The sequence below is a fragment of the Oncorhynchus nerka genome, linkage group LG13, assembly GCF_034236695.1.
Source record: "Oncorhynchus nerka isolate Pitt River linkage group LG13, Oner_Uvic_2.0, whole genome shotgun sequence".
NCBI lineage: Eukaryota > Metazoa > Chordata > Actinopteri > Salmoniformes > Salmonidae > Oncorhynchus > Oncorhynchus nerka.
The window spans coordinates 102,777,190-102,792,652 of NC_088408.1; the positions used below are offsets into that span (position 1 = coordinate 102,777,190).

A 15,463-nucleotide genomic window follows, 5' to 3' on the forward strand; every position below is an offset into this window, starting at 1 on the left:
AGCTGGTGTGGCCTACCACTTCGTGGCTGCGCCGTTGTTGCTCTTAGACATTTCCTATGACGGTGCCAGGTTGAAAGTCACTGAGCTCTTCAGTAAGGCCCATTCTACTGCCAATGTTTGTCTATGGAGATTGCATGGCTCTGCTCGGGTTTTATACACCTGTCAGCAACGGATGTGGCTGAAATAGCCGAATTCACTATTTTGAAGGAATGTCCACATACTTTTGGCCATGTAGTTTAGTAATTAAAGTAACATAGTAAAGAAATCAAATGAGTGACATTGTAAATGTACTAAAAATACAACAAAAACCTATAGGCATATAGCATGGGTCTCCAACCTTTTCTAGCATGAAAAATGTAACATGTCCCAAGCTATATTTTATATTTTCCCAAATTGTCAGTTTTGTACTCGATTACAATTGTTCATAGATTAAATTGGATATTCTGAGTCCATGTCAATGCTTTAAATCCCATCAGAATGTATTTTTTTGGGGTCAGAAAGGAAATGAATCAATGAAGGAATGTGCCGGCCTGTACTGCTGCTGTTCATTTCATGTGTTGTTAAGCCAATAGGAACTAACCAGGGATAACGGGATTTAACTGGGATCTTTCAGGTCGAATGCTTCTTATACAGTATTTGTTAATGACGGGTTAGGCCTTGTTGTGGCTTGTAAGGCTCTGATTGTCCAAAAGGGTTCCTGAACAGAACTGCAGAGTTGATTTTCCTTCCATTCACTCTGGAAGATGCTTCTTTCGAGATGGGCTAGTCAGCCATGTGGTTCCCAGTAGGGCGATGATGGTTCCCAGTGGGGTAATGATGATGGTTCCCAGTGGGGTAATGATGATGGTTCCCAGTGGGGTAATGATGATGGTTCCCAGTGGGGAGATGATGGTTCCCAGTGGGGTGATGATGGTTCCCAGTGGGGTGATGGTGGTTCCCAGTGGGGTGATGATGGTTGGTGGTTCCCAGTGGGGTGATGATGGTTCCCAGTGGGGTGATGATGGTTCCCAGTGGGGAGATGATGGTTCCCAGTGGGGAGATGATGGTTCCCAGTGGGGTGATGGTGGTTCCCAGTGGGGAGATGATGGTTCCCAGTGAGGTGATGATGGTTCCCAGTGGGGTGATGATGGTTCCCAGTGGGGTGATGATGGTTCCCAGTGGGGTGATGATGGTTCCCAGTGGGGTGATGATGGTTCCCAGTGGGGTGATGATGGTTCCCAGTGGGGAGATGATGGTTCCCAGTGGGGTGATGATGGTTCCCAGTGAGGTGATGATGGTTGATGGTTCCCAGTAGGGTGATGATGGTTCCCAGTGAGGTGATGATGGTTGATGGTTCCCAGTGAGGTGATGATGGTTGATGGTTCCCAGTAGGGTGATGATGGTTCCCAGTGGGGAGATGATGGTTCCCAGTGGGGAGATGATGGTTCCCAGTGGGGAGATGATGGTTCCCAGTGAGGTGATGATGGTTGATGGTTCCCAGTGGGGAGATGATGGTTCCCAGTGGGGTGATGATGGTTCCCAGTAGGGTGATGATGGTTCCCAGTGGGGTGATGATGGTTCCCAGTGGGGAGGTGATGGTTGATGGTTCCCAGTGGGGTGATGATGGTTCCCAGTGGGGTGATGATGGTTCCCAGTGGGGTGATGATGGTTCCCAGTGAGGTGATGATGGTTCCCAGTGGGGTGTTGATGGTTGATGGTTCCCAGTGGGGTGATGATGGTTCCCAGTGAGGTGATGATGGTTCCCAGTGGGGAGATGATGGTTCCCAGTGGGGTGATGATGGTTGATGGTTCCCAGTAGGGTGATGATGGTTGATGGTTCCCAGTGGGGTGATGATGGTTCCCAGTGGGGTGATGATGGTTCCCAGTGGGGTGATGATGGTTCCCAGTGGGGTGATGATGGTTCCCGGTGGGGAGATGATGGTTCCCGGTGGGGTGCTGATGGTTCCCAGTGGGGTGATGATGGTTCCCAGTGGGGTGATGAGAGCAGTGTAATATGATGGTCCCACTTAATTTCGCTTTCTAGATACTTTACTGAGGACGGCTAATCAGCCGTACCAGTGATTGTCCGGGAGGTGAGTTTATCGTCTCTACCTCGTGTTGAGATTCAAAGTTAAAACCACTTTAAATGTGCAGCTGCAGCTTCATGCTTTTCTGGTCTGCTATGTTCATTTCTTAATTCATAATTTATACAGTTTGTTTGAAAGGAGCAGTTCCGTCAGGCTGACACGCTCCCTGACCTCACTCGGAGTCGTGACTTGTCACTTGTACAAAGTTATGTAAAACAATTATCTTATTGTTTCTTAAATCAAATCCTTCTCTTAACAAAAACACTTTCATAATTTTTCATATTACATGTACAACATATGGAAACTGGTACATGTAGTGGGTATACTTTCCAAGTTACAGTATTTCCTTTGTTATATTTTTTAATGACATCACAAAATAATAAAATGACATTCGTGTTCTATAGATCGCCTCTGACCATTCCTCACGGTCTATGTTAGAAATATTGTTCCAGTAGTTGCTTTTGAACGTGTTAGAGTTTCGTCGGGAAAAAGTATCTTGGAAACAAAGTACATTCCTTAGGTGAATATTGGAGAGGAAGACCTGACAGCCCCCCTCCCCCCTCTTGATTTACGACAGGACGTGAGTTGTTAATCACCACTAGTTCACCCCCCCACCCTGCGGGGGTCTGATTGAAGTTATTCACCTGATCTGACCTATTTAGATTCTCGTGGTCAGTCATTGACAAATGATTCTGACCGTGTGGTCTAATGATTCTGACTGTGTGGTCCTCCAGAGATCCCTGACCCCAGCAGTTGGTCGTTGACCCCTGGATCGTCCTACGTGTATTACTGCTGCAACGAGACAGTGCACGGCGTGGAGTACAACTTCATCCCCGAAACCCACGGAGCCGTCCTGGTCTCTGACATGTCATCTAACTTCCTGTCCCGACCCGTCGACGTCTCCAAGGTAAGGTTGAGCATTTCACTTGGTTCCCATGACACAACCACGCTGCAAAGTCAAAATCGGCTACATCATTACATTTTTTACATTTATTTAACTAGGCAAGTCCCTTTAAGAACAAATTCTTCTTTACAATGACGGCCTAGGAACAGTGGGTTAACTGGTCTAGGAACAGTGGGTTAACTGGTCTAGGAACAGTGGGTTAACTGGTCTAGGAACAGTGGGTTAACTGGCCTAGGAACAGTGGGTTAACTGGCCTAGGAACAGTGGGTTAACAGGTCTAGGAACAGTGGGTTAACTAACTGCCTTGTTCAGGGGCAGAACGACATATTTACATCATTAAAATGCATGGAAATGAGATTTGAGGTTATGCATCATAGTGTATGGTAAAGGAAAGCTTACCAACTACTGCATGTTATTTTACCCTACAGAAATGACCTAAAACATTTACAGGGAAATAACCCAGTATTAACTTCCTGTGTGTTGGTGTTTATTCCACGTGTTATTAATAGTTTGGGCTGATCTTCGCTGGGGCTCAGAAGAACGTGGGCTGTGCTGGTGTTGCTGTGGTGATCGTGAGAGAGGATCTCATTGACCATGCTCTGACTGAGTGTCCCATTGTCCTTAACTACCAAGTGCAGGCTCAGAACAACTCCCTGTACAACACACCAGCCTGCTTCAGGTAACACACACACACAGTGCCTTGCTTCAGGTAACACACACACACAGTGCCCTGCTTCAGGTAACACACACACACAGTGCCCTGCTTCAGGTAACACACACACACAGTGCCCTGCTTCAGGTAATACACACACAGTGCCCTGCTTCAGGTAACACACACACACAGTGCCCTGCTTCAGGTAATACACACACAGTGCCCTGCTTCAGGTAACACACACACACAGTGCCCTGCTTCAGGTAACACACACACACAGTGCCCTGCTTCAGGTAACACACACACACACAGTGCCTTGCTTCAGGTAACACACACACACAGTGCCTTGCTTCAGGTAACACACACACACAGTGCCCTGCTTCAGGTAACACACACACACAGTGCCCTGCTTCAGGTAACACACACACACAGTGCCCTGCTTCAGGTAACACACACACACAGTGCCTTGCTTCAGGTAACACACACACACAGTGCCTTGCTTCAGGTAACACACACACAGTGCCTTGCTTCAGGTAACACACACACACAGTGCCTTGCTTCAGGTAACACACACACACAGTGCCTTGCTTCAGGTAACACACACACACAGTGCCCTGCTTCAGGTAACACACACACAGTGCCTTGCTTCAGGTAACACACACACACAGTGCCTTGCTTCAGGTAACACACACACACAGTGCCTTGCTTCAGGTAACACACACACACAGTGCCCTGCTTCAGGTAACACACACACACAGTGCCCTGCTTCAGGTAACACACACACACAGTGCCCTGCTTCAGGTAACACACACACACAGTGCCCTGCTTCAGGTAACACACACACACAGTGCCCTGCTTCAGGTAACACACACACACAGTGCCCTGCTTCAGGTAACACACACACACAGTGCCCTGCTTCAGGTAACACACACACACAGTGCCCTGCTTCAGGTAACACACACACACAGTGCCCTGCTTCAGGTAACACACACACACAGTGCCCTGCTTCAGGTAACACACACACACAGTGCCCTGCTTCAGGTAACACACACACACAGTGCCCTGCTTCAGGTAACACACACACACAGTGCCCTGCTTCAGGTAACACACACACACAGTGCCCTGCTTCAGGTAACACACACACACAGTGCCCTGCTTCAGGTAACACACACACACAGTGCCCTGCTTCAGGTAACACACACACACAGTGCCCTGCTTCAGGTAACACACACACACAGTGCCCTGCTTCAGGTAACACACACACACAGTGCCTTGCTTCAGGTAACACACACACACAGTGCCTTGCTTCAGGTAACACACACACACAGTGCCTTGCTTCAGGTAACACACACACACAGTGCCCTGCTTCAGGTAACACACACACACAGTGCCCTGCTTCAGGTAACACACACACACACAGTGCCCTGCTTCAGGTAACACACACACAGTGCCCTGCTTCAGGTAACACACACACACAGTGCCCTGCTTCAGGTAACACACACACAGTGCCTTGCTTCAGGTAACACACACACAGTGCCTTGCTTCAGGTAACACACACACAGTGCCTTGCGTCAGGTAACACACACACACAGTGCCCTGCTTCAGGTAACACACACACAGTGCCCTGCTTCAGGTAACACACACACAGTGCCTTGCTTCAGGTAACACACACACACAGTGCCTTGCTTCAGGTAACACACACACACAGTGCCTTGCGTCAGGTAACACACACACACAGTGCCCTGCTTCAGGTAACACACACACACACAGTGCCCTGCTTCAGGTAACACACACACACACAGTGCCCTGCTTCAGGTAACACACACACACACAGTGCCCTGCTTGAGGTAACACACACACACACAGTGCCCTGCTTCAGGTAACACACACACACACAGTGCCCTGCTTCAGGTAACACACACACAGTGCCTTGCTTCAGGTAACACACACACACAGTGCCCTGCTTCAGGTAACACACACACACAGTGCCTTGCTTCAGGTAACACACACACACAGTGCCTTGCTTCAGGTAACACACACACACAGTGCCTTGCTTCAGGTAACACACACACAGTGCCTTGCTTCAGGTAACACACACACAGTGCCTTGCTTCAGGTAACACACACACACAGTGCCTTGCTTCAGGTAACACACACACACAGTGCCCTGCTTCAGGTAACACACACACACACAGTGCCCTGCTTCAGGTAACACACACACACAGTGCCTTGCTTCAGGTAACACACACACACAGTGCCTTGCTTCAGGTAACACACACACAGTGCCTTGCTTCAGGTAACACACACACACAGTGCCCTGCTTCAGGTAACACACACACAGTGCCCTGCTTCAGGTAACACACACACAGTGCCCTGCTTCAGGTAACACACACACAGTGCCCTGCTTCAGGTAACACACACACAGTGCCCTGCTTCAGGTAACACACACACAGTGCCTTGCTTCAGGTAACACACACACACAGTGCCTTGCTTCAATTACTACAGGTTTACAGCAGGTATGGGTGTGCAGGCTTCTGGACCCCCCCCTTCACTGCCATATAGTGGACCCCAGCCTTCACTGCCATATAGTGGACCCCCCCCTTCACTGCCATATAGTGGACCCATATAGTGGACCCCACACTTCACTGCCATATAGTGGACCCCACCCTTCACTGCCATATAGTGGACCCCACCCTTCACTGCCATATAGTGGACCCATATAGTGGACCCCCCCCTTCACTGCCATATAGTGGACCCCCTTCACTGCCATATAGTGGACCCCACCCTTCACTGCCATATAGTGGACCCCCCTTCACTGCCATATAGTGGACCCCACCCTTCACTGCCATATTGTGGACCCCACCCTTCACTGCCATATAGTGGACCCCACCCTTCACTGCCATATAGTGGACCCCCTTCACTGCCATATAGTGGACCCCCTTCACTGCCATATAGTGGACCCCCTTCACTGCCATATAGTGGACCCCCCTTCACTGCCATATAGTGGACCCCCTTCACTGCCATATAGTGGACCCCCCTTCACTGCCATATAGTGGACCCCCCTTCACTGCCATATAGTGGACCCCCTTCACTGCCATATAGTGGACCCCCTTCACTGCCATATAGTGGACCCCCACCCTTCACTGCCATATAGTGGACCCATATAGTGGACCCCACCCTTCACTGCCATATAGTGGACCCCACCCTTCACTGCCATATAGTGGACCCATATAGTGGACCCCACCCTTCACTGCCATATAGTGGACCCATATAGTGGACCCCACCCTTCACTGCCATATAGTGGACCCCCCCCTTCACTGCCATATAGTGGACCCATATAGTGGACCCATATAGTGGACCCCACCCTTCACTGCCATATAGTGGACCCCACCCTTCACTGCCATGTAGTGGACCCCACCCTTCACTGCCATATAGTGGACCCCCCTTCACTGCCATATAGTGGACCCCACCCTTCACTGCCATATAGTGGACCCCACCCTTCACTGCCATATAGTGGACCCCACCCTTCACTGCCATATAGTGGACCCATATAGTGGACCCCACCCTTCACTGCCATATAGTGGACCCCACCCTTCACTGCCATATAGTGGACCCCACCCTTCACTGCCATATAGTGGACCCCCTTCACTGCCATATAGTGGACCCATATAGTGGACCCATATAGTGGACCCCACCCTTCACTGCCATATAGTGGACCCCACCCTTCACTGCCATGTAGTGGACCCCACCCTTCACTGCCATATAGTGGACCCCCTTCACTGCCATATAGTGGACCCCCTTCACTGCCATATAGTGGACCCCACCCTTCACTGCCATATAGTGGACCCCACCCTTCACTGCCATATAGTGGACCCCCCTTCACTGCCATATAGTGGACCCCACCCTTCACTGCCATATAGTGGACCCCACCCTTCACTGCCATATAGTGGACCCCCTTCACTGCCATATAGTGGACCCATATAGTGGACCCCATCCTTCACTGCCATATAGTGGACCCATATAGTGGACCCCACCCTTCACTGCCATATAGTGGACCCCACCCTTCACTGCCATATAGTGGACCCATATAGTGGACCCCACCCTTCACTGCCATATAGTGGACCCATATAGTGGACCCCACACTTCACTGCCATATAGTGGACCCATATAGTGGACCCCCCTTCACTGCCATATAGTGGACCCCCTTCACTGCCATATAGTGGACCCATATAGTGGACCCCCTTCACTGCCATATAGTGGACCCCCTTCACTGCCATATAGTGGACCCCACCCTGCCATATAGTGGGCCCCACCCTTCACTGCCATATAGTGGAGCCCACCCTGCCATATAGTGGACCCCACCCTTCACTGCCATATAGTGGACCCCCCTTCACTGCCATATAGTGGACCCCACCCTTCACTGCCATATAGTGGACCCCACCCTTCACTGCCATATAGTGGACCCCCTTCACTGCCATATAGTGGACCCATATAGTGGACCCCACCCTTCACTGCCATATAGTGGACCCCACCCTTCACTGCCATATAGTGGACCCATATAGTGGACCCCACCCTTCACTGCCATATAGTGGACCCATATAGTGGACCCCACACTTCACTGCCATATAGTGGACCCATATAGTGGACCCCCTTCACTGCCATATAGTGGACCCCCTTCACTGCCATATAGTGGACCCATATAGTGGACCCCCTTCACTGCCATATAGTGGACCCCCTTCACTGCCATATAGTGGACCCCACCCTGCCATATAGTGGGCCCCACCCTTCACTGCCATATAGTGGAGCCCACCCTGCCATATAGTGGACCCCACCCTTCACTGCCATATAGTGGACCCCCCGCTTCACTGCCATATAGTGGACCCCACCCTTCACTGCCATATAGTGGACCCCACCCTTCACTGCCATATAGTGGACCCCCCCTTCACTGCCATATAGTGGACCCATATAGTGGACCCATATAGTGGACCCCACCCTGCCATATAGTGGACCCCACCCTTCACTGCCATATAGTGGACCCCACCCTTCACTGCCATATAGTGGACCCCACCCTTCACTGCCCTATAGTGGACCCCACCCTTCACTGCCATATAGTGGACCCATATAGTGGACCCCACCCTTCACTGCCATATAGTGGACCCATATAGTGGATCCCACACTTCACTGCCATATAGTGGACCCCCCCTGTTCACTGCCATATAGTAGACCCCACCCTTCACTGCCATATAGTGGACCCCCCCTTCACTGCCATATAGTGGACCCATATAGTGGACCCCACCCTTCACTGCCATATAGTGGACCCATATAGTGGACCCATATAGTGGACCCCACACTTCACTGCCATATAGTGGACCCCCCTGTTCACTGCCATATAGTGGACCCCACCCTTCACTGCCATATAGTGGACCCCCTTCACTGCCATATAGTGGACCCCCCTTCACTGCCATATAGTGGACCCCACCCTTCACTGCCATAAAGTGGACCCCACCCTTCACTGCCATATAGTGGACCCATATAGTAGACCCCACCCTTCACTGTCATATTGTGGAATCCCACCTTCACTGCCATATAGTGGACCCCACCCTTCACTGCCATATAGTGGACCCCCTTCACTGCCATATAGTGGACCCCACCCTGCCATATAGTGGACCCCACCCTTCACTGCCATATAGTGGACCCCACCCTTCACTGCCATATAGTGGACCCCAGCCTTCACTGCCATATAGTGGACCCCACCCTTCACTGCCATATAGTGGACCCCCTTCACTGCCATATAGTGGACCCCACCCTTCACTGCCATATAGTGGACCCCACCCTTCACTGCCATATAGTGGACCCCCTTCACTGCCATATAGTGGACCCCACCTTCACTGCCATATAGTGGAACCCCCTTCACTGCCATATAGTGGACCCCCTTCACTGCCATATAGTGGACCCCACCTTCACTGCCCTATAGTGGACCCCACCCTTCACTGCCATATAGTGGACCCCCCTTCACTGCCATATAGTGGACCCATATAGTGGACCCCACCCTGCCATATAGTGGACCCCACCCTTCACTGCCCTATAGTGGACCCCCCTTCACTGCCATATAGTGGACCCCCCTTCACTGCCATATAGTGGACCCCACCCTTCACTGCCATATAGTGGACCCTACCCTTCACTGCCATATAGTGGACCCCACCCTTCACTGCCATATAGTGGACCCATATAGTGGACCCCACCCTTCACTGCCATATAGTGGACCCATATAGTGGACCCATATAGTGGACCCCACCCTTCACTGCCATATAGTGGAACCCCCTTCACTGCCATATAGTGGACCCCCTTCACTGCCATATAGTGGACCCATATAGTGGACCCATATAGTGGACCCCCTTCACTGCCATATAGTGGACCCCCCTTCACTGCCATATAGTGGACCCATATAGTGGACCCCCACCCTTCACTGCCATATAGTGGACCCATATAGTGGACCCATATAGTGGACCCCCTTCACTGCCATATAGTGGACCCATATAGTGGACCCCACCCTTCACTGCCATATAGTGGACCCCACCCCACACTGCCATATAGTGGACCCATATAGTGGACCCCCCTTCACTGCCATATAGTGGACCCCACCCTTCACTGCCATATAGTGGACCCCCTTCACTGCCATATAGTGGACCCCACCCTTCACTGCCATATAGTGGACCCATATAGTGGACCCCACCCCACACTGCCATATAGTGGACCCATATAGTGGACCCCCTTCACTGCCATATAGTGGACCCCACCCTTCACTGCCATATAGTGGACCCCCTTCACTGCCATATAGTGGACCCCCCTTCACTGCCATATAGTGGACCCCCTTCACTGCCATATAGTGGACCCCACCCTTCACTGCCATATAGTGGACCCCACCCCACACTGCCATATAGTGGACCCATATAGTGGACCCCCTTCACTGCCATATAGTGGACCCCACCCTTCACTGCCATATAGTGGACCCCCTTCACTGCCATATAGTGGACCCCCTTCACTGCCATATAGTGGACCCCCTTCACTGCCATATAGTGGACCCCACCCTTCACTGCCATATAGTGGACCCCTCCCCCCTTCACTGCCATATAGTGGACCCCACCCTTCACTGCCATATAGTGGACCCCACCCTTCACTGCCATATAGTGGACCCATATAGTGGACCCCACCCTTCACTGCCATATAGTGGACCCATATAGTGGACCCATATAGTGGACCCCACCCTTCACTGCCATATAGTGGACCCCCTTCACTGCCATATAGTGGACCCCCTTCACTGCCATATAGTGGACCCCCCTTCACTGCCATATAGTGGACCCCCCTTCACTGCCATATAGTGGACCCCCTTCACTGCCATATAGTGGACCACCCCTTCACTGCCATATAGTGGACCCATATAGTGGACCCATATAGTGGACCCCCACCCTTCACTGCCATATAGTGGACCCATATAGTGGACCCCCTTCACTGCCATATAGTGGACCCCCTTCACTGCCATATAGTGGACCCCACCCTTCACTGCCATATAGTGGACCCATATAGTGGACCCCACCCCACACTGCCATATAGTGGACCCATATAGTGGACCCCACCCTTCACTGCCATATAGTGGACCCCACCCTTCACTGCCATATAGTGGACCCCACCCTTCACTGCCATATAGTGGACCCCAGCCTTCACTGCCATATAGTGGACCCCACCCTTCACTGCCATATAGTGGACCCCAGCCTTCACTGCCATATAGTGGACCCCACCCCACCCTGCCATATAGTGGACCCCACCCTGCCATATAGTGGACCCCCCCCTTCACTGCCATATAGTGGACCCCACCCTTCACTGCCATATAGTGGACCCCCTTCACTGCCATATAGTGGACCCCACCCTTCACTGCCATATAGTGGACCCCCTTCACTGCCATATAGTGGACCCCACCCTTCACTGCCATATAGTGGACCTCCCCTTCACTGCCATATAGTGGACCCATATAGTGGACCCCCTTCACTGCCCTATAGTGGACCCCCTTCACTGCCATATAGTGGACCCCCCTTCACTGCCATATAGTGGACCCCACCCTTCACTGCCATATAGTGGACCCCCTTCACTGCCATATAGTGGACCCCCCTTCACTGCCATATAGTGGACCCCACCCTTCACTGCCATATAGTGGACCCTACCCTTCACTGCCATATAGTGGACCCCACCCTTCACTGCCATATAGTGGACCCATATAGTGGACCCCACCCTTCACTGCCATATAGTGGACCCATATAGTGGACCCCACCCTTCACTGCCATATAGTGGAACCCCCTTCACTGCCATATAGTGGACCCCCTTCACTGCCATATAGTGGACCCATATAGTGGACCCATATAGTGGACCCCCCTTCACTGCCATATAGTGGACCCCCTTCACTGCCATATAGTGGACCCATATAGTGGACCCCCACCCTTCACTGCCATATAGTGGACCCATATAGTGGACCCATATAGTGGACCCCCCTTCACTGCCATATAGTGGACCCATATAGTGGACCCCACCCTTCACTGCCATATAGTGGACCCCACCCCACACTGCCATATAGTGGACCCATATAGTGGACCCCCTTCACTGCCATATAGTGGACCCCACCCTTCACTGCCATATAGTGGACCCCCCTTCACTGCCATATAGTGGACCCCACCCTTCACTGCCATATAGTGGACCCATATAGTGGACCCCACCCCACACTGCCATATAGTGGACCCATATAGTGGACCCCCTTCACTGCCATATAGTGGACCCCACCCTTCACTGCCATATAGTGGACCCCCCTTCACTGCCATATAGTGGACCCCCTTCACTGCCATATAGTGGACCCCCTTCACTGCCATATAGTGGACCCCACCCTTCACTGCCATATAGTGGACCCCCCTTCACTGCCATATAGTGGACCCCACCCTTCACTGCCATATAGTGGACCCCACCCTTCACTGCCATATAGTGGACCCATATAGTGGACCCCACCCTTCACTGCCATATAGTGGACCCATATAGTGGACCCATATAGTGGACCCCACCCTTCACTGCCATATAGTGGACCCCCTTCACTGCCATATAGTGGACCCCCTTCACTGCCATATAGTGGACCCCCCTTCACTGCCATATAGTGGACCCCCTTCACTGCCATATAGTGGACCCCCCTTCACTGCCATATAGTGGACCCATATAGTGGACCCATATAGTGGACCCCACCCTTCACTGCCATATAGTGGACCCATATAGTGGACCCCCCCTTCACTGCCATATAGTGGACCCCCTTCACTGCCATATAGTGGACCCATATAGTGGACCCCACCCTTCACTGCCATATAGTGGACCCATATAGTGGACCCCACCCCACACTGCCATATAGTGGACCCATATAGTGGACCCCACCCTTCACTGCCATATAGTGGACCCCACCCTTCACTGCCATATAGTGGACCCCACCCTTCACTGCCATATAGTGGACCCCAGCCTTCACTGCCATATAGTGGACCCCACCCTTCACTGCCATATAGTGGACCCCAGCCTTCACTGCCATATAGTGGACCCCACCCCACCCTGCCATATAGTGGACCCCACCCTGCCATATAGTGGACCCCCTTCACTGCCATATAGTGGACCCCACCCTTCACTGCCATATAGTGGACCCCCTTCACTGCCATATAGTGGACCCCACCCTTCACTGCCATATAGTGGACCCCCCCTTCACTGCCATATAGTGGACCCCACCCTTCACTGCCATATAGTGGACCTCCCCTTCACTGCCATATAGTGGACCCATATAGTGGACCCCCTTCACTGCCATATAGTGGACCCCAGCCTTCACTGCCATATAGTGGACCCCACCCTTCACTGCCATATAGTGGACCCCACCCTTCACTGCCATATAGTGGACCCCCTTCACTGCCATATAGTGGACCCCCTTCACTGCCATATAGTGGACCTCCCCCTTCACTGCCATATAGTGGACCCCACCCTGCCATATAGTGGACCCCCTTCACTGCCATATAGTGGACCCCACCCTGCCATATAGTGGACCCCACACTGCCATATAGTGGACCCCACCCTTCACTGCCATATAGTGGACCCATATAGTGGACCCCCCCCTTCACTGCCATATAGTGGACCCCACCCTGCCATATAGTGGACCCCACCCTGCCATATAGTGGACCCCACCCTGCCATATAGTGGACCCCCCTTCACTGCCATATAGTGGACCCCCCTTCACTGCCATATAGTGGACCCCACCCTTCACTGCCATATAGTGGACCCCCCCTTCACTGCCATATAGTGGACCCCACCCTTCACTGCCATATAGTGGACCCCCTTCACTGCCATATAGTGGACCCATATGGTGGACCCCCTTCACTGCCATATAGTGGACCCCAGCCTTCACTGCCATATAGTGGACCCCACCCTTCACTGCCATATAGTGGACCCCCCTTCACTGCCATATAGTGGACCCCCTTCACTGCCATATAGTGGACCCCCCTTCACTGCCATATAGTGGACCCCACCCTGCCATATAGTGGACCCCACCCTTCACTGCCATATAGTGGACCCATATAGTGGACCCCCTTCACTGCCATATAGTGGACCCCCTTCACTGCCATATAGTGGACCCCCTTCACTGCCATATAGTGCCTCCCCTTCACTGCCATATAGTGGACCCATATAGTGGACCCCACCCTTCACTGCCATATAGTGGACCCCACCCTTCACTGCCATATAGTGGAGCCATATAGTGGACCCATATAGTGGACCCCCTTCACTGCCATATAGTGGACCCCACCCTTCACTGCCATATAGTGGACCCCCACCCTTCACTGCCATATAGTGGACCCCACCCTTCACTGCCATATAGTGGACCCCACCCTTCACTGCCATATAGTGGACCCCCTTCACTGCCATATAGTGGACCCCCCTTCACTGCCATATAGTGGACCCCCCCCTTCACTGCCATATAGTGGACCCCCCTTCACTGCCATATAGTGGACCCCACCCTGCCATATAGTGGACCCCCTTCACTGCCATATAGTGGACCCCCTTCACTGCCATATAGTGGACCCCCTTCACTGCCATATAGTGGACCCCACCCTTCACTGCCATATAGTGGACCCATATAGTGGACCCCCTTCACTGCCATATAGTGGACCCCCTTCACTGCCATATAGTGGACCCCCCCTTCACTGCCATATAGTGCCACCCCTTCACTGCCATATAGTGGACCCATATAGTGGACCCCACCCTTCACTGCCATATAGTGGACCCCACCCTTCACTGCCATATAGTGGACCCCCTTCACTGCCATATAGTGGACCCCACCCTTCACTGCCATATAGTGGACCCCCTTCACTGCCATATAGTGGACCCCACCCTTCACTGCCATATAGTGGACCCCCCTTCACTGCCATATAGTGGACCCATATAGTGGACCCCCCTTCACTGCCATATAGTGGACCCCAGCCTTCACTGCCATATAGTGGACCCCACCCTTCACTGCCATATAGTGGACCCCACCCTTCACTGCCATATAGTGGACCCCCTTCACTGCCATATAGTGGACCCCCCTTCACTGCCATATAGTGGACCTCCCCCTTCACTGCCATATAGTGGACCCCACCCTGCCATATAGTGGACCCCCTTCACTGCCATATAGTGGACCCCACCCTGCCATATAGTGGACCCCACACTGCCATATAGTGGACCCCACCCTTCACTGCCATATAGTGGACCCATATAGTGGACCCCCCCTTCACTGCCATATAGTGGACCC

The 15,463-nt window shown here is 52.3% G+C and overlaps 1 protein-coding gene across 1 annotated transcript in view; it reads left to right on the plus strand.

Moving 5' to 3' along the window:
* The window catches only part of psat1 (phosphoserine aminotransferase 1), a 51,245-nt gene that overhangs the window by 10,534 nt on the left and 25,248 nt on the right, over window positions 1–15,463 (plus strand). Inside the window, exons 5-6 of the mRNA XM_029678710.2 lie at window positions 2,801–2,973; window positions 3,480–3,649. Of these exons, the coding sequence (XP_029534570.1) occupies window positions 2,801–2,973; window positions 3,480–3,649 (343 nt within the window). The remainder of the gene's footprint in view (window positions 1–2,800; window positions 2,974–3,479; window positions 3,650–15,463) is intronic.